This window comes from Hyalella azteca, unplaced genomic scaffold (genome assembly GCF_000764305.2).
Source record: "Hyalella azteca isolate HAZT.00-mixed unplaced genomic scaffold, Hazt_2.0.2 contig324, whole genome shotgun sequence".
Taxonomy (NCBI): Eukaryota; Metazoa; Arthropoda; class Malacostraca; order Amphipoda; family Hyalellidae; genus Hyalella; species Hyalella azteca.
Genome location: NW_025930677.1, coordinates 25797 through 46371, shown reverse-complemented (window position 1 = coordinate 46371; position 20575 = coordinate 25797). Strand labels below are relative to the sequence as shown.

The window sequence follows — 20575 nt, the reverse complement described above, 5'->3', positions numbered from 1 at the left end:
CATACCTTTGCGTGCCAAACTATTGCCAAAACACTAGGTTTGGGCAGTCTGGCGGGAAAATGAGATCCAAAGAGAGACAGTAGTGGCAAAGCAGCAGTTTTTTTAGACTCTTTATGTTCATTTATGAGTTCATTTTGCAAGTTCATTTATGAGTCCTATAAGTAGACCGGAAAAGTATCTTGGATACCAGCATTTTCATACATAAGAAATTGATTAAAATATTGAGTAGAAAATAAAATTAAAAATGAACTGATTCTAAAAAATCTCTGGTTTGCCACTATGTATAACAGTGAATTGTTTAGAAAGGAATTTTTATTTTAACACATTTCTCAGTTAAAATTCCCTCCAGCTCTTGTAAAGGCAATGGTGAAAAGAATGAAATTCTGACTTGCATCTCTAAAATTGACCTAAAATGCAGGATAATTAAAAATAAACCCAAGATGTTCTTATTGGAAGTATTACTCTTCCATATAAATTTTATTTATACCTTGGTTCTAAGTGACACTTGAGGGCGGCATCAGAAATTTGTTCTAATTATAATTCAAAAGCAGTTCATGGAATTGTTTAGGTGGGGTATTTATGTGTACTGTGTAGTGTCAGGCATCATTGACTTGTCACTTTATTTTGCTATCTGATAATTTAAAAGAACATGTGTTCTTAGAAAGTTGAAAAGCTATGTATAAGATGGAATTTCTTGTAAATTTAATAAAGTAATCATGATTCAAAGAAAAAGCAGAGTTTGTATGTGTTCTGGTGACACCAGTTTTTGGCATTGTGATAACCTGGAGTATTATTAGTGTTATTTTCATGCTGGAATGTGGACATGCAACAAAAAATTTGTTTGCTGCAAATTTTGTAATAATGTTCAAAAAATTTCAATATTAGATTATATACATATTGATAGATTAAGTAATGTTTGATTTAGCTGCAAATTCTGAGCTTAATTCTAAATCTTTATTAATTTTTGAAAATTTTCTTTTAGAGGATGCTTGCTCGCAGTGAAGCACGGCGAGCTATGCTGGCAGCCAAGCTTGCTGAAGACGGCACTGGCAAGAAGAAGAGTTTAGATAAAGAGAATATCCCAAAACCTCATGTTGGACTGGCTCTTAGCTCAGACTGCAAGCACAAAGGTGAGTGATGTTCACCTTGTTCATCTTAAAACCCTTTAAAAAGTTTAAAAAACATTACATATATTTGATAGGAGTTTTCTAATTCATTAAATTTAAGAATTTACAAGAACAAGCTTGTATATGGAACAGAATTAAGATTTTTATTGCATGAAAATGGTTCCCAGTTTTTCAATATGGGTTCATGTATAATAAATCATTAAAATATTAATGGTAAATAAATATACCTATAATAATATATTTAAATAAATATATTTTTTATAAATATAAGATAAATATAATTATCTTGATTTTTGTATAATTGATTATAATTATCTTGATCATTAGCTATAAATTGTTCATATCATTGGGTATCCTGAATTTGAATTGATTCTGTGGCAAGCATCAGGCTGTTTGTTGCTCTTAGCAACTAGGTAATGTGACAAGCTGATTGGGCAAAATCTTCTCATATTACACTACTGCTCTCGTACAAATTGTTGAATAGAGGCTTAGTCTTAGAGTGAGATATTTTTTATTCTCTTTTGTGTTTTTTGTTCAACATAGTTCTTATATATAGTGTATATACAAAAGATATATTTGCACAGTGTTTCTCTAATTTGACAATTGAATAGCTTTAATATAGTTTGATCTTAGAATGGGTGTCAGCTACCCTGAATGCAGAAAACTAAGCGCGGTTGCAACATAGCATACATTTATTCGTGTAATTCTTTGGTGGATGAAAATGAGGCTGGAAGATTTAAGTGACATTTAACATTTTTTTAATTCATTTACTTTGTTCACTGATGTCAAATAAATTCATAAACAAAAGTTACAGAATTTATGCACGATTTGAAAAATTGAATGGTTCTGTCATTATTCTACTCTTATTATCACAGGAAACAAAAGTGAAGACACAACTGTTCCTTTGAATGAGAGGTCAACAACTGCACAGCAAGATCAGAACCAGAGACTAAATCCTCCTCCACCTGCTCCACCAATGCCTTCCAGTCCCATCAAATCATCGCTGAATGCCTCCCCTTCCAAATCCTGCAACTATCCTTCCATTGCCAAGTCCCCTAACAAAACTGACGCTCCTTCATCTGGTCAACGTCCCATGTCAGGCTCATGCCTGCAGCCACAGCCTGTCCAAACCTCTGCTGCATCTCCGCCCTCGGCATCTGGCAGAGGTTTCAAGGCTCTTGCCCGCAGACAACGAGAGATGCAGGCATGGGAGGATGACTATGCTTATCACTCTTCTGGCTCGGGCTCTAAGGTATCAAGTAAATCTCCTAGTACTAACCCTTCTTTGCATGGACCAACCAATTGCACTTCTGCTGCCGCTCCTGCTGCTACTAATTCCTCTGTAGAGTTCAGCAGATCAGCTAGTAGTTATACTGCTTCTTCTTGTGTAGTTGAACCTACTCCTTGCTGCGAGTCCTTGCCATCTGAAGGCCGGTCTATGCATGCTGACACTAGCAAGACTAGTTCTGCCCAAAGCAACACTGCAGAGAAAACTAGCCCCGGCACTCCCACTTATCATTATGGAGAAGCGCCTGTGTTATCTCCTGAGAAGGAACAAGCTATTGAGTTGGCGCTCCACAAGCCCAGACTGGCGAGCACTGACCTGGACCAGGCATTGGCTGCTAGCACTAAAGTGCTGCCTACTTCTGGGCCTGTCAGGCCTAACAGGGACATGTCTCCAGCCTCTAAAATGTTCTGGGATCGCAAACTCATCGACTCGCTTGTAAGTTCATCTAAACTTTACCTTAATCGTTATTGAGCCGTGATTTCTTAGTTATAGTCTGGATTGCGTTGTTGCCAAGTACTGGCTTTTATGATGACCAATACAATGATTGCTCTACATTTTTTGTGGGACCAGTTCCAAGATTCTGCGAGAAGTAAGGATTTCCGTGAAATATTATATTTTGTATATAATATTATATTTTAGAATATTCACACATTATTTGGACATTTTGAACCCATCATTCATGGCCTTCAAGCAAGAAGAATGCATGGTAGCCATGACATTGGGTCGGAATTGCACACGAGTTCGACATAACTCAATAAATTTCTATAAGAGCGGCCACAGCAATGAAATGATTGCCAATCTCAGTCACAAGAATTCGAAATGTGAACGTAATTCATTGGACCTAATTTTCTCGAATCTCGAGCACGCGAAGTGTGATGCGAAAGAACTGAGGGCAAAGGAACTCGCCTACAGCGATGGATTACGTGTAATTTTCTTTATTTTGTTCCGTCTGTTTATGCTTAATAATGACATAGAAGCATGCAGTTCTGATCTTATGAGGTTCGGATCTATATATTCATATGCGTGCTGACTTGTATTTAGTTTGTATCATATTGAATACTAACTTTTGAACGTTGATAGACAATCCCTAAGATGTTAATTATTCCCTTATATCGAATTTGAGTTTTCTGAATTTGGGTTCTTCAAATTTAGTCCAAAATTTCTTCTAACATTGTCCAAATTTCCACGAATTTGAGGATACCGTTACTCCGAACCCCGCCATCCCGAACCCTGCCATCCTGAACCCCGCCATCCCGAACCCTGCCATCCCGAACCCCTAAATCCCCAATTCCGCCATCTCGAATCCCGTAATAATTTTTAAACTTTAAATTACACATACCAATTCAAAAATGAATATCCAATTTAAACCATCTTTACTTTTTACAATATATTCTGCTTCTGCACACAAACACTCCTTCTCTCAGTTTTTGAGCACCTCGTTATTCCACCACCAGGAACGGGTGCAAGTAATATTCCCGCACCGGATGCAGTTATTGTGGCTACGAGCCACGGTGCATGACATAAAGATCATGCATATAGATTAGAGGTCGCCCTTATGTTTTCTAATTTATGTTCGTAGTGTTCCAGTGAATGTGCAAGTTTGCTCTAGAATTGTCAATGGTTGAGAAGTCATAATTTTGATCCTTACCTCTATAGTCACCTTTCTCTTCTCACCATAACGCTTGTAATATGCAGATGTCTGGCCTGTATACATATTGTGCGTTGTTTGCTCATAGATTTATCCGCAGTGATAGTTGTTGTTGTAGCTTTCACTCCAGCTTGTATCAGCCTGTAGAATTTTTTTTTTTTTGTAGTTAATCTAAGATCTTGGAAGCTTGTAGTTGAAAATAAAAAGAAATTTGCAAGTATTTATGAATGTAATAGGCAGAATACAAAGGAACTGCAAGGAAGCACGAGTGCTTGTATGCGTTAAATGAGGCCTCATGCTACGTTTGAAATTTTTTTTTTATTTTAGAATGAGATTTTTGCTTGTGAACGTTCTTCATTTAATAATTGGCTGTCTAAACTGTCTTAATCCAACAAGAGATTGTACAAAGCTGTGTATTCTTTGGTTCTTCCAATTTATCAAGCTAAGTCACAATCAGTCAGATGATGAATAGTAGTGCTGCTGTCTGCGTCATGTGCTGGTCTGTTGGATGAACTTCCAGATGCTCTAATTTAGCTCTTGTGATTGACTTCTCTGCCTTGTGAATTAGCAGCTAACATTGTGATTACACTTTCCTATTTCGGACCTTTGGTAGGTCACCAAACTTGACCAGTTAAACGGGATGGTTTTGTTGCTGGAGAAATAGGTGATATTTTAGTGAAATAAGCAATGTATTTATTTCTTTCCATAATTTGATCAATGCGTCACCCCAATTGAAGTTTACACTGTTGTTGTTAATTGATGTTCCCCGAGTCCTGCTCACACCATGAAAGCCGCCATTTGAGCCAGCTTGGACCAAAGCTGAGCGGCGGATGTTATGCCTGCCCGGAGCCTGGGTGCTGCCAGCTCCGGGCACTCCAGCAGAAGATGCTTGACGGTGTGGGGGAGTGCATGACATTGGGGGCACAGGTTTTTATGTTCTGTATGTGTGGCCCGAAAGACATGGAAGTGTTGTAAGTGACGCCCAGAATCTTGGTTTCATGTGTGTGTGGTATGATGGTGTTGCATGTTTAGTGTGACTGTGAGTGTTCTGGAGGAATGTATATGTTGATGAGGATAATGTGTTTTTTGTATCCTGTCTGGATGTGAAATGCTTGAAGTTCTGCTTGCCTGTCTACTTGTGTTGGGATTGTGATGTTCTACATTTTCTTCAATTAGGCTATATTATTGTTGTTGAATGTAATCAATCCACCACCTTCTCTTTGACCAGTTAAACAGGATGGTTTTGTTGCTGGAGAAATAGGTAATATTTCAGTGAAATAAGCAATGTATTTCTTTCTTTCTATAATTTGATCAATGCGTCACCCCCAATTGAAGTTTACACTGTTGTTGTTAATTGATGTTCCCCGAGTCCTGCTCACACCATGAAAGCCGCCATTTGAGCCGGCTCGGACCAAAACTGTGCGACGGATGTTATGCCTGCCCGGAGCCTGGGTGCTGCCAGCTCCGGGCACTCCAGCAGAAGATGCTTGACGGTGTGGGGGAGTGCGTGACATTGGGGGCACAGGTCCGTTTGAGTGCTGTCCAGGCGGTGTTTGTAAGCGTTTAGCGAGGGATGTTGACTACAGCGGAATCTGCTGAGATACACCCTGTCTGCACGGTTTAAGTGCTTTTCTGTATTGCTGATGTCTGGCCGTACGTCATCTGTGATATTGTTGAGTGTGGATTCGAGAGTGTGTTCCAGGTTAGGTGTGTGTGTGTATGCATTTGATGAAGTTGGTTGGGTCTGTGGGCGGAGATATGGAATTAATTATTGTGAGATAGTAGTTGTATGGAGTGTTGGCAATTTGTATCGAGCTGGGTAAGTTGAGTAATGTGGGATAATGTGTTCGTTGCCTGAAGATGCTCAGTGATGAGCGAAACGCATCGCAGGATTTATCTAACCTTTCATTTGGACAAATTTTAAGACACATTGACCCTATTATTGTACCGCTTATCAGAAAGCTTGAGAGATTAAACTCAAAAGAAGTCCTTAATAAAACTGGCATTATTTTTAACCAAACATGTTTAATGTGAGATAGTAGATAAACATGGAGTGATAGCTATTTGTCTAGGTTGGAGGTAGATGCTGAATGTGGTAGCAGGGGCTGAGGGGGTTGTGGAGTTCTGACGCAAGAAATTGGTTTCCTTTCATGTCTAGCTGTTCTTTCAGAAGAAGGATTCAGTTGAAAATAAAGTTGAATCACACTTCACAGGAGTCAACAATTTTATTTTTTTTTTCACACGGAAAACCCGTGATGCCATCGGAAGACGGAGGAGACATGGTTGGTCTCGAACGGACAACTCACTGCTACATCGGTTACATGTGCGCTGACTTAATTATCAGTGGTTTATGATAGTGTTCAATAGAGTTCAATCGCCACTATTGAACAACCAACAACACTATTTGAAAGTGTTCAATGGTTTCTGCATGGACGTGGCTGGATGGTGTGGTTTGCGTGCTGCCAAGTGCGATTCTGAGGGCTGTGTTTTGTATGATTTGTAGGTGTTTGTGAAGTGTGGGTGAAATCATGGGTTCACCTGGCTAGACTTGCATAGTCCAGCACTGAGCGTATGTATTGTTTGTACACTAGTGCGAGGGTTTCTTTGTTCTGTCCGAATGTTGTTCCTGTGAGGGCTCTGAGTGTGTTTAGCCTCGGTCTGCATTTTGTTTTTACGTTCTGTACGGTATGTGTGGCCCGAAAGACATGGAAGTGTTGTAAGTGACACCCAGAATCTTGGTTTCATGTGTGTGTGGTATGATGGTGTTGTTTAGTGTGACTGTGAGTGTTCTGGAGGAATGTATATGTTGATGAGGATAATGTTTTTTTTTTGTATCCTGTCTGGATGTGAAATGCTTGTAGTTCTGTTTGCCTGTCTACTTGTGTTGGGATTGTGATGTTCTATGTTTTCTTCAGTTAGGCTATATTATTGTTGTTGAATGTAATCAATCCACCACCTTCTCCGTGTATGTTGGTATGGTTATCTTGTCTAATGGCAGTGTAGTTTGGGATGGATGCTGTCTTGTGCCTGATCTTTGTCTCTTGTTTAAAGGCGACGTGAATTTTGTTGGAGTCATGTATTGTTTGAGTAGGCGGCGCATCAGCGTGACCGGGGACTAGGAATTCCCGAACTCATCATAAATTCGACGTTCTTGGTGCGTTTTACATCAATGTTGAGTTGTAGGACGTTGAGGATTTGATGGCGGATTGGCTGTGTGCTGGCTTGAGGTCGAGCGACTGGGTGAGGCGGTGAGAGAAGCCAGGTAGCGGATGAGCCGGGAGCCGCACCGGCGAGTGGGGGACCGGTGTACGCGGGTGGATTTGCAGCGCGGATATGTTGGCAAATGGCAGGCACAACGAGCTGTTCCAGTTGCTGGTATAGTGCTGAAGGGCTAGAAGCTAATGACACTTGAGGTGAAACCAGCGTTTGCAATTGTTGCATGGGACAGATCCCCCACCCACGCGAGAAGATGTTATACGTGTGGTGCAGGTGGGGCACTAGGTGATGGGGCCCGGGATTAGCTCGATGTCGGCACCGAGCAGGATAAGGTACAGGGACCTGGCTGTATTATGTACAGTTACCTGGCTGTACACTGTACAGGGACCTGGCTGTACTCTGTACAGGGACCTGGCTGTACAGAGCCGGGCTGTACGATGTACAGGTAGCTGGCTGTATGCTATTGTTTCCAGTGCTGGATCACGTCCGAGCGATGGTGCATTTGCGTTCCATAATTTTTTTACAATGAAGCCTCTGGAGCGCATGGTAGCCGTTTATTCAATTCCAACTGTGAGTCCTGCGTTTCAATAATTCAATTGATTTGATCTGTTTTACAAAGACGTGTTATTTTTGTTTGCTAGGAGGCCCAAGGCTACACTCCCGAGTCCAAATCGCGCCTTGTGTACGAGTTCAAGAAAGAATATGACAAGCGTGAGCAGGAGCCCGGCGCAGCGCCTCCCTCCACAGGCCGCGCGTGCCGTCCCGTATCTGCTGGCGATCAGAGCGCCTCATGCAGTTCTGTTCAGGACCCGTCACGTGGTCTTTGTACAGGGACCTGGCTGTACTCTGTACAGGGACCTGGCTGTACAGAGCCGGGCTGTACGATGTACAGGTACCTGGCTGTATGCTGTTGTTTCCAGTGCTGGATCACGTACGAGCGATGGTGCATTTGCGTTCCAGATTTTTTTTTTTGCAATGAAGCATTTCTCAGGAGCGCCTGGCCGCAGTTTATTCTATTCCAGCTACGAGTCCTGCGTTTCAAAATTCAATTGGCAGATCTGTTTTTATAAAACATGTTATTTTTGTTTGCTAGGAGGCACAAGGCTACACTCCTGAGTCCAAATCGCGCCTTGTGTACGAGTTCAAGAAAGAATATGACAAGCGTGAACAGGAGCCCGGCGCAGCGCCCCCCGCGCCTCCCTCTACAGGACGCGCATGCCGTCCCGTCTCTGCTGGCGATCACAGCGCCCCTTGCAGTTCTGTTCAGGACCCATCGCTTGGTCTGTCAGGTCTCAGCTCCGCGCCCAAGATCTTATCTTGTGTGCTGAAAACAACGCCAAACTCTGACGTTGCTGAAGCAAGCACTCGTTCCAACCAAATGGTGATTGCTCATTGAACTGCGACAACTTCGAGTGCTGCCTTGTTTATTTTTATGTGTAATGATATTGACATAGATAATTTGTTCATGAATATTTGAGATTGTAATCAAGTGAGTGTCCGTCAAAACTTTGTAGCGCTAATAACGAATGTCTCGTATACTAGAGAGCGACGAGCCCCAAGTTGGTAGAGCGGCTCTGCAGTCGTTGGGAAGAGCAGATCCGTGAGAGCTCGCCTGACCGACAGCACGTCAGGGCGCGATCCTGCAGTCCTAAAAAGGCCGTGACCGCGTCCTCTACGGCCACAAGTCCGCAGAAGGCACAAGTCTTTGGACCGAATGGTATCCCTAGCTCCGGGAGACAGTTTCAGCCCCAGACTGCTGCCAGAGGCCGATCTGTGAGTCCTGTCAAGAATGCGAGTGTTGCTGCCGCTCCTCCAGCCAGCGCGGTGGCGTCTGGTGCAGCTGGTCGTGGCAGGAGCCCCACAAAACAACCTGTTTCTTCTGGCGCTGGCGGCCGCGAGTAAGAATTGAATTGTAATCTGTGCATTTTTTATTGCAACGAAATTTGGTGTGCATATTAGTGATCTTATTGACTTTTTCATTACATGATTTTTGCGTTGTCCTAAAGATAATTTGTTGATGGCTTACAGGATTGTGAAGGGAGTTTGTCCTATGCCTGAAACCGTGCCTCTGTTGGATGCTCCTCATCAGTCTTCTGTTAAGGAACGAGCTGCTGCCTTCGCTGTCGCCATGGGCGGTAAGCTTTGCATACCCACACACTAAGTGTAAACGATGCAAGTTGTTTACTAGATAATGTAGATATCAATATAGTTTCCAGCTTTTTCTTCAATCATGATGGTATTTTTATTTTAGTTCTACAGTGTACACAGTAGAAATATACGTCGGACTTCCGTCAGCTTGTCCACCTCCCGCTAGTAGCTGAAGGAAGATGCGAGGTTAGACGTGAGTGATAGCGAACCACAAAGTCGCTCGTATCCTGTCGGCGTAGCCTTCAATCCTCCCTTGCTCTAAACTCTAATGGACACCTCGCTTCGGAATTTGTATAGGCTTTAAATTGGCCTCACTGTTGTATAATAACCGTGCCGGCACAGTAGCCTGACTTGTGACGAAGTTTCAAGAGTTCTATCGTTACTAACGTTTGATTTCTAAAATTAAATTATCTGGTATGCATTTGTATCGATGATTTAATTGACATTCTTCATAAGTTATTTGAAACATAGGGCCTATCAAGCGAGTCAAACCTTACCACATGATCTAGTGCAACTGCACGCAAGGCTTGAGCTGTTATTGTACAGAAGATTACGTTTATTGTTCAGATGTGGAGAAATTTATAGGTTTTGATCATCAGTGATACTTAAATGACTTTCCGCATAATGTTTGCTAAATAATTATCACAGTTTTTAATGGCCATTTGGCATGAAGGTTGTTAACGGGATCTGTGCAAGCCTTCACACTTATTTTGGCAAACATCCTGTTACAACAGCTACAGTTAGCATTTCTTCTTGAACTCTAGGTGCTTGCTGAACGTTTTTATCGTCTAATTTTACTTTTTACTACACTTTCATGGATTACACATTATTTCACCACAACATATCATATGATCATGTAATCATATCTCGCCATCAAATGATGACAATGACATCACGATCCCCTCTCTGCTGATGGTGCAGCCCCGGCTGAGGCCGTGGCCAAGAAGGACCCTGCAGAGCTGTCCGTGCAAGGCCGGCGTCAGATATTCGAGAAGCGTGGCGAGGACGCGCTGCTGCCTAAAGCCCCATTTGGACAGCCTGTTCCTGCTAAGGTTCGACCTATTGTCACATTACCCCCAAGTTTAGATGATTTACCGGTAACTCGTTTTTAGTTTAACATAAACAAAACTCTTTCCTACTGTAGACTGGCATACGAATTTCATTCACATTTCTCAAGTGTCCGCGGTTGTTTTCAATCCAGGTCAACCTTATCATCGTGATGCCTTTAATTCTTGGTTAAAACTAGTTTATTGTCAAATTGAACCATTGTGAAGATCAGCTTCTTTAATGGTGTGCACCTAAGGTTTTGTGCACATGAAACTTGTGTATTGACAATTGAATGTCCATCAGATGCTGCAGAGTTGCGGCCCAGCTCCAGCATACAAGAAAGCACCAGCCAGCGTCCACCACTCTGTGCCTGCGATGCCCAGCTCTGCACGACACGCCGCTCCCTCTGGAGGCAGCACTGGCAAGTCATGTTTCATTGGCCTTTATAATCATTTAATTCATAGTTGAATGTTATTGTAATTCTTGTTAATTTCAACACTTCTCTTTAACTTCACTTCTTGTTTGTCTGTTTGTCTGTCTGTCTGTCTGCTACAAATCTTGTAATCGAAATTTAATGCACTTCTACTTATCCTATCGATCTGAAATTTTGCACATTTGTGTAAAGTTGGAGACAATGCATTAATCAAATGTCAAAATAAATGATTTTTAAAATTAAAAAATTTTTTTTTTCAATATTAAAAAAATTGAAAAAATAATTTTGTCAGTTACAAAGCTTATAACTGATATTTGACACACTTTTACCTGTCTAATTGATCTGAAATTTTGCACACTTGTGTGAAATCAGAGGCAATGCATGAATTATTTAACAGAATAAATAATTTTGAAAAATATGTATATATTAAAAAAATTTATATTAAAAAAATTGAAAAGTAATTTTTTTTAATTTTCAAAAATTAGATGAGAAATTCATTGTACATCTGTAAGATTGGAGATGCTGGATTCTTTGGAAGTGTTATCTTTAAAAAGTAATTTTTAAACGTATATTATTTTTCATGTAATTTTCAACTCCCGTGATATTGTTTGTTTGTCTGATAAGCTATTTTCCCCAACTGTTTTCTCGAGGTCACGGGTATTTTCTCAACATTAACTGGATATTTCTTCATTGGATCTTCTTTAAAAAGTTGCTATTAACTTTTTAACAAAATTCAACTTGAATTAAACACGTTTTTACTGATAATGAACTGGCGGGTTATTATGGAATATTTAGTTGCAATAAAGAGAACCCTGAACAAATGGTTCAAATTGATTTCAAACTAAAGGCTGCAAACTTGGGATAGAGTGTGTGGGTGGAGCAGAAGCATATCAAGTAGAAGAAATTGAATAAACTTTACTTGACTTAAATAAATCCCTTGAAAAATAATCAGCAAGCACCGGGAATTCGATTTAATTAGACTCTAGTTAATGGGAGGATTCAATATTGTGGGTTCATCTGTGTTCACTCCAGTGAGGGCCTGGGTAAACTAGACATTATTGGACAATGATAACATTTGATTGTGAGAACAAAGGGTTGAACCTTCGTTACTGTGACACTGCAGTAAACTCTTTCATCCTATTTGGAAATGCATATGAAATCAAGTTATTACTAATGGTTTCAATGTGACTCAATTATGTTTGGAGGAAACGCAAATTTATATTTCTCTTTTTACGTGAAGTTATTTAAGAATTTGCATTACAGTATCGAGGTACCGCGACGCTCTGGAGGTGAGGGCGTCTACTGCAGTTGAGACTGCTGTCACAAGCGATGACGCCTGGCAGCAGCAGAAGCGCAGGGAGATGGAGGCGCTGCGCAACAGATTCTCCAAGGCAGACACTCCTCAAATTGGTGGGGCTCACCAGGACGAAGCATTTTAGTTACGATGAATAAACATTTGGTAGCTTGACTTGAATAGGTCAAAAATATGTGTAATATTATTTTTTTAATAGATAGTTAATGCATCATATCCATGTGTGAGTTCTTTTTAGTGTGCCAGGGAGCTGCACATTCCACTCATTTCTTACTACTTAATTCTGCCACCGTTTTACCGATTATAATATGTAATTATTTTCCGCGTTATTCCACCAGAGGACCATGAACACTCAGACTCCGAGTATCCAGAGAGTGAAGATTCCTACTGTGCCAGCACGGAGCCTCTCTCTCCAGGACCTCCAAAGCCTCCACGAACTTATGCTGAGGAACTTCCCCCCTACACTGATGACTGCATGCCCCCTCCCCCTTGCTGCCTCCCATATTGCTGACCGTATCATGTATCCTCCCATATTGCTGACCGTATCTTGCATCCTGCCATATTGCCGATCGTATCTTTTATCTTCAAAACATTATCTGCAGACTGGCAATCCCACAACGAGAAGAGCTTCGAGCTGTGCGTCAAGCCTGGCTGTCTCTACCCTGGACTTTCTGATTTTGAGTCCCTTTCTGATAAGGAGAATTTCCCTGATGAAAGGTGGGCATCAAGCGTAGCTCATACGGGACTCTTTCCTTATTGAATATCTTTCATTATATTCGTGATTATAACAGCCTTGCCGAGTTAACTAGCAACAAAGCAAATTTGTCAAGGTAATTGTTTCTGTATGCCCAAATTGTGAACTGAATTTTGTTCTAATAATACTTCATAGGCGTTCTCATTGGTCTTGTTTTCTCCAGCTCGTGCAGCAGTGAGGCCACTGTTGACGCTACTTGCATCTCAGTCGACAGCCTGGGCACTAAAATACAGAAAATTGCTCAGAGCAACAGAGACAACCAAAGGATTATGACGACACTTCCAGAGAACGCTGAAGAAATGGTAAAATATGTTTTCAAACTTGAACTGTTGTTCTATTTGTGAGCTTCATTGCATGACGGTCAAGAACTGTCAGCGTTGTATTTATCAAAATAATTTTCCAATGTTTTTTCTTTGTTGGTATTCCGATATAATTTACTGTTATAACATGATATAAACAAATTCAGTTAATAAAATGAATTGAAACTGGTCTAGTAAGTTATAAAGTATTGCAAGTAATAACAGAGGGAAGCCAGAACCTAAGGGATGAGAATAGGGTTGTTAAATGCAAGCTCTTCCGCCTCTAGGACGAGACCGAGGCTTGCAGTGACACCAGCGCCGCTCTGGACGAGGCTTTCAGTGATGACAGTGCATCTCACGTCACGCCTCCTAAGCGACACCGCGAAGAACAGGTCAGACTTGATGATTATTACCTTATCACATTCCATTTGTCTCTTCTAAATAACATGCTACATTTACCATTTCCTCGTCGCATTATATTTATCTCTTATCCGCACCAAGATTTTCTCAAGATCCTTTAATATTTCTTCTATAGAACTAATCATGCGCTTATTTTGCTTAAAAATTCTCGTCTTATGTAAGTCAACCTTGTATTTTGCCCATATTTTTGGCTATTTTTTCACTAATAGTCCTACCAATATTCTTCCTAGATTCAGCATTGCTTCCCTTGTTACATACAACGCAGCTTTGCTGTAAGTAGGTCATCTTTTGTATTTTTTTTTCTGAAGAATCGATTTTGAAGTTTACTCCATTTTCGTTTTCTCATCAATCTTTTATCGGCCTAACGTCTTGTTGATTAACCGGCTTGGACTTTACATTTTTTTGTTGGCCCACAGGGCGACGCGGTGCAGGGCCACAACCAATACAAGACGCCGCGCATCAGCGCCTCGCCTTCCAAGCCAGACTCGGGCAGTCAGACGCCCCTCGTCCACACCGTCTCCATGTACAGAAAGCAACGACAAGCTGTTAGTTCCTGCCTCTTTGATTTATAAAAGCTTTACTCTCTATGCAAACAGCTGTAATTTTTTCGTGGATTTTTTCTACGGGTGTTTTTTAAATCGTGATTAGAAATGATCTGAAATTAACCACCGGCCAAACATTAACGAATTCGACATGTGTCGCTACTGAGTTATACAATGAATCCTCATATCACCATTGCCTGTAGGATTTGCGACAAAGTCTCGTTCTTATTTAAGGTCTTTTGATTCATTGTGAAAATGTATGTAAAACATAGTGGTCTGTGGCTTGTTACTTATCTTGTGCAGTCATCGGTGTTGTTTATTCCCCGCTCCTAACATGTGTTCCTTGACCTGCGTTGTATTGGCACAGGAGATGTCTTGCACTCCAGTGCGCCAGGTGATCCATCGGCCCGCACAGAGGGAGGTGTGCAGTCCTGCTAGTCCTGCCCCTGAGAGTCCTTCCGTAGCTGCTTCTGCTAAAATAAGAGTCCTCTACGAACAGGTACCAGTAAAATCTTTAAAAAATAGGGAACAAATTGTCCAACTGGAGTAATTTTCTGACTTGAACGTTGTAATTTAGAGCACGTTTGGCTCAATAGAGTTTTAGACTAAAAAAAAACTGTTGTGTTCTATCATAAACTACCAAAATTATGCACCTACTTATGCCTCGCCTTAGTAGGCTGCGCTTGAACGTAACTTGAGAAATCCGATTTTTTTTCACTAAATTGTGCTGAGAGGTGAGTATTACTTTTACTCTTATGTTTTCAGGAAAGCAACGAGCTGCGCATCATGCAGCAAGCATGCGTCGCGGCGTGTGTGGCCGAGCAAAGGCTGGAGCTCCGCGGTGACACTCATCACGTCGAGGCTGAGAAGCTCCTGCTGGTGGCTACGCACCGCCGCATGGCACTGCTGGCCGAGATACAGGTTAAAAAATATTCATTAATTTATGAAGTGTATGGAAAACAGGGATTAAACGTAAAAAAAGTTATTTTACGTTTTTCAACACCTCAGGTCTATCTACACACAAAGCCTAGTATTGAAATCCTTCTCTAGTTAACTTGCCGGCCCTTTTATAAGTTTTAAAAATGTATTCTTGCTTTCTATAGGTATTGCAAACTGATTATTGGGGAAAAGGGAAATGAAACTGACAGCATTGCAACATATTTTAACCATTTAATAACATAACGATTTCAATCTTTTTCTTTCTCTAGTTTCATCGTAAGTTGTTATGTCATTTGTTGTTAACCTCAAGTTGATTCTCTATTCAGCGCGTCAAAACCGAGGCCGCCATGCTTTCCATGAACTGCGACGACGACTCGGACACAACGCAGGGCAGCGTGCACATCTCCAACATTACACTGCCACTTAACCAAGACTTCCTTAAAAGAGGCATCAACGGTGAGAGCCTTGTACAGCAGCTCGGTGTCTATAACCTGGCTTGTGTATCATAACCTAATTTCTAGTTTTGTATGTGTTCCCTCTATGATTGAGATACTTACTACAATCTGCTTACTGTCTGTAACATGACTTGAATAGCTCAAACAGAACATGTAAATCAAAGCTCCTTACCTCTTTGGCCATAACCAGTTCTATCATATCACTTTCCATCTACAGAAGGCAATCACCATGTGCTGGTTCTGGTGAAGCAACGGGATGTTGTGTTGGCCACGGATGTGCAGAGCACGCCTAGTTGTGTTATCAATGGCGTCATCAGTTTCCCCAACAACGTCGCTCTAGAAAACCTAAAGCCAGACTTTGCCATTGTTGTCGAAGTTTATGGCTTTAAGATGACTTCTCCCGTTACTACGCCGCACAGTAACCTCAAAAAAGTGAGAGTCTCCTTCATCAATTGATTTAGGATAGTTTTCTTTCATTCCTACAGGAACGCGGTTTCGAGAAACTCTACCCAAATAAATGTGTATCTGTTGAAGTACTCCTGAGAAGTGGTATGGGTACCAACTACATTTTTCTGACTCAAAAGTTTACTCAAACTTCATGTAATTGCTAACACTGGGATCACCATTTTCCTATAATCTTAATTTGAAAGCAGTTTGCTTCTTATAATAAACAATTTGTTTACTAAAATTATATTCTGTTCAAGGATCAAAGTCGCTTGAAGTTGACGCCTCTGAAGCGCCTGCAGCAGCATCAGCGCAACGATCGTGGCTCGCCCATCAGCAGTGGCACTTCGTCCTCTAGCTCCCGCCCCTCCGCCTTCCATCTCCTGGGCTTCACCAACCTCACCATAGCGTCCCTAGACAGGGGCGCTTGGGCTCTTGAGAAGGTATGAACTTCCTCTGTCTTACATATGTTTCTTGTTCTTTTGCTGCAACATAATAAATGAGAAAGGAAGGCTGCTGTTAAATATTAATATTTATTTTAATTTACGCTGATTGCAGCTATTTCCATCGAATAACGTTCTGTAAGCTCCTCTGGCAGTGATCACTCCTGTGATCAACCTCTTCATTGTACGAGTTTTAATTAATTACATTTTTTTTTCATTATATGATTGGTTCCTGATCCTGATTGAACTTTTAGAAATATTTCAGACTCTAATGGAAATCTATAACTTCCATCGAATAAATTTCGAATCGATTCTCTCGCAACTATTTGCTAACGTTTCTAATTGGTCCCAAGGTTCCGTCGGTGTCGCCTTTCAGTGGGCACCTGCTGATGAAGGTGCAGGTGAGCATGCAAGGAGGCATCTCGTTCCGAGGCTTCCTGACGGTCTTCCAGGACGTAGGAGGACTGGGCGCCTGGACGCGGCGCTGGGCGGTGCTGGACGGCCCGTCGCTCAAATTCTGGAGCTATCCAGACCAGGAGAATAAGCAGGTGAGTTGTCGTTTGGATTCAGCTCTCTAATTTAACGTGGCTGCTCCAAGCTTACATGATTTCTGCAACACTTAAATGTTTGGGGTGAGTGCTAGTGAAGGGTGTGGTGAGAGCAAGTGAAGGGCGTGACGAGTGCCCAAATTGTCAGTGCAACTCTAAAGAGATTCGACTTGAAACATCCTTTTGCAACCATTAGCAATCATTCAACTTTTAATTAGCACGTTTGTCATCTTTTTCTAACTGCTGGAACATTTTTTTAACATAAAATCATCTTGTATATTACTCAATATCAGATATGCTGTATATGCAGTACAAGTGTCTCAACCATCATGCAATTTCTACATTCATTAGTTTTGCTCGCTATTTTCTGTGTTATGTCGCGCAGGATTGCGTTCAGTTCGTACCCCTGAAGTTGGTGAGCACGCGCCGTGTGGAGCTGGTCTCTCGAGACGTGTGTGCGCGGCCCCACACTATGCTTATGACGACCATTAGACCCACCGAGGCTGGCGACACCAACTCTCTTGTCACTGAGATCGCTGCCAACACCACCATAACCAAGTGAGATGCTATCCGTCTTCTTCGAGCTGATTGTGAAGCGTCTCTTGTCATCACATTGTTTATGAAATATTTCTCAGCATTGTTATTTTTCATGAAATCTTGAATCAAATCGAATATTCTAGCAACTAAGTAAGTGCCTTAGATTTAGTTGAATGTTTTGGATGTGGTATATATATATATGCCTTTCTTTCAATTTTGCGCCGCACAAATCGCCTGCAGTGACTCCCAATGCTAATCCATGATTCAATCACAGGCTTTTGTTGTCAGCGGACAGCTCGGAGGAGCGAGTAGAGTGGTGCCGCAAGTTCAACGTCGCACTGGCCAATATTCGGGCTTGGGACCCTCAAGCCACCAGACCTGATCATTACCGTGTCTAGAAAAGCGCCTGCGGCATTACACTACCTGGACATCAGTCTGATGCAGACAAGGCTTAATCCGTATGAAGCGAAGAGTATATTCGGTGTGTAATTTACTGAAGGGAAATATGCCCCTACCGTTTTGATTATATGAAACCGTTTTTGATTATATGAATCAAAACTACCGTTTGATTATATGAAAATGATCACGAATGCGTGCTGGTAAACTGCGAGTAACTTCGCAAATGTTTCGCGTTCATTACTTAAATATTCAATTTATTGGATATGAGTTTCCACAGACGAAGGGAGAGGTTTATGGTAAAATGCAAAACAAGATCTTCCCTTGATTGCGATGATTTTTTTTTTGTAAAATCTATATTCTAGTGTAGTTAATTATTAAGTAAGGGATGTCATTTGAAGGGAATTGATTTTAACATTGACTCTCAGACAAGACTACAGGTGAAATGCCTTCAAACTTTAGTGCAAAGTTTGTGTGTTCGTTGACTTGCATTGCGGAAGCTTGTTTCTCTGCTTTTTATGCAGTAGGTATATATGAGGGTAGCATCTGTAGGAGCTCACACCTACAGAAAAAAATTCGTTGGTGCTTCTAACTAACTTTTTTTTATTTGCCAATCTGATTATGAAGGTTATTTTGTGTATGTAAATATAATTTTGCGTTTTGATTATCATTAATATATACACCAAGGAAAATGAACTGTGTGGCAAACACTTTCGTTCACATCTACTCAGTTCCCAAGAAGAATCACGTTTCAATGTATTTCGATATTAGGACACCGTTTTTGGTTTTCAATCATTGTTCTAACGTAATATATTTTAAACCATATTGATTTCGATCTAATGCTTGCTTGAGCTTTGTCACATTGTGTCTCACGTTATCTGTCTTCTACGGGATTACCAAGTTACCATCACGCAGCCATATACTACAAGCTGAATGATTTATGTATGCGTGAAGATTCTGGAGATATGCTAATGATAAATTTATCTTCTGATATCTTTACCATAAATGATTTATATTTGTGCATTAGAACTTTGTTTCAAAGACTTAACTTACCGACTAACCAATGTTTAACATTAACGCATTCTTTTCTTATTCTACGGTTACTTACAATGAGAAGCTCTCATGGGATAAGTCTAAACTTTTATTATATTGAACTATTCGGTAACATGAATATCTTATATTATGAGCTTTTCTTGGAAAACAAGAAGAAATAAAATTTTATTCGCAATTATTGACATTTTCAATCCCTTCACACGTTTCTGTACTCCGATACATGGTTCCGATCCTATGTGCTTCATAGTCTAAAAAAGATCTGTTAATGAGGGAAAAAACTAAATTTATGAGTTTAAGATCAAAATTCCTCACTCATAAGCTTTTTTGTTGCAACTCGAGTCTCGAGTTTTCCGGACCATAAATTTCTTCCGAGAATGCTGGGGATCAGCTGCTAAAAAGTGTCGCTGAAAATTATGAACTTGCCAAGTTAACACATGTCGTCAGTCGAATTTTTCTATTACAGTCAGTGGTTAGGATAAAGTAATCATTCATGTCCTTACTCCATTCAGTGATTTCAGTCCATTGTAGTACAAATTTATTAACACGGTTGCTTTCTAGCTTCTAATGTCAGAACTTCAGAAGACTTGGAAAATGAATTGGTATTTTGCATATCAATATCATGAGGGGCATGAGGCTATATCACGCCCAGCATTTGACAAATTTAAATTAGACCTTCACTAGTCATTGATAAAAATAGGGCTCAATACTTGATGGTTATTAGTTAGTAATAGTTACTATTGAAAATGTTATTCTAATTGAAAATTTTAGTGTTATACTAGTTTAAGATGTTAAGGAAGTTGATGTGGTAATTGTGTTTGTGGTCTGTGGATGTTACTGATTAAATACTGAACCCTAAAAATTTATGTAGTATAAACTATAAATTGTAGATTAGCTATCTAAGATTCATGGGGTTCAATAACTACATAAGTACATAGATCTGACCACCATTAATGACTGTACCTAGGTTGAACCGTTGAAGAAGCTCCTCTTGTGCAACACTTAACTGAAGGTAACCCTTTAGCGGGCAAGCATTGAAATATCCAGAAATTAAAATTTCAGAAACCATTTCAAGAAAGTAAGAAGCATTATACAATATATTTATTTCTATGAATTTTTGCAAATTTTGCCTATTGAAGGTTTAAATNCGTGGAACCAAGACAAAGCTTAATATAAAGGAAAAATTTGAGAAGTGTCAGAATTACCAACAATGTCGGAATATACCGCGTTTAGCCTAATTTGAATTCATTCTAAATTATTATGGTTTGTTTTGGTAACATAGGAACAAACCACAGATTTTTTACTATCAGTTTATTTTTAGCCCAATTGCCTCATCTACTCAAGAATCAAGATAACAACATCTAAACCAATTTCTTATGTACTGATAATGCTAGTGCTAGAAGGAGTAAGACAGAGTACTTACTACTGAGAGTAGTATCTGTGATAGAAGATACTTTATTGGTCCAAGAATATAAAAACAAATAATAGTCCACAGAAATTCATATCTTTGTAGAAAACCTTTTGGAGAC

General features: G+C 40.5%; 1 protein-coding gene across 1 annotated transcript; it reads left to right on the top strand.

Moving 5' to 3' along the window:
• Nucleotides 1-982: 982 nt before the first annotated feature.
• On the top strand, nt 983-19225 carry LOC108674501 (anillin; the record flags this gene model as incomplete). Its single annotated transcript, XM_018162459.2, is given in 21 exon segments — nt 983-1130; nt 2003-2850; nt 8373-8660; nt 8822-9177; nt 9308-9414; nt 10349-10479; nt 10778-10895; nt 12171-12317; nt 12558-12713; nt 12822-12936; nt 13137-13275; nt 13560-13664; nt 14109-14237; nt 14602-14733; nt 15000-15155; nt 15500-15629; nt 15846-16060; nt 16333-16515; nt 16869-17063; nt 17449-17621; nt 17875-19225. Coding segments are annotated over 21 exon segments (4095 nt in total), but the record flags the coding sequence as incomplete, so codon positions are not given.
• Nucleotides 19226-20575: the final 1350 nt, after the last annotated feature.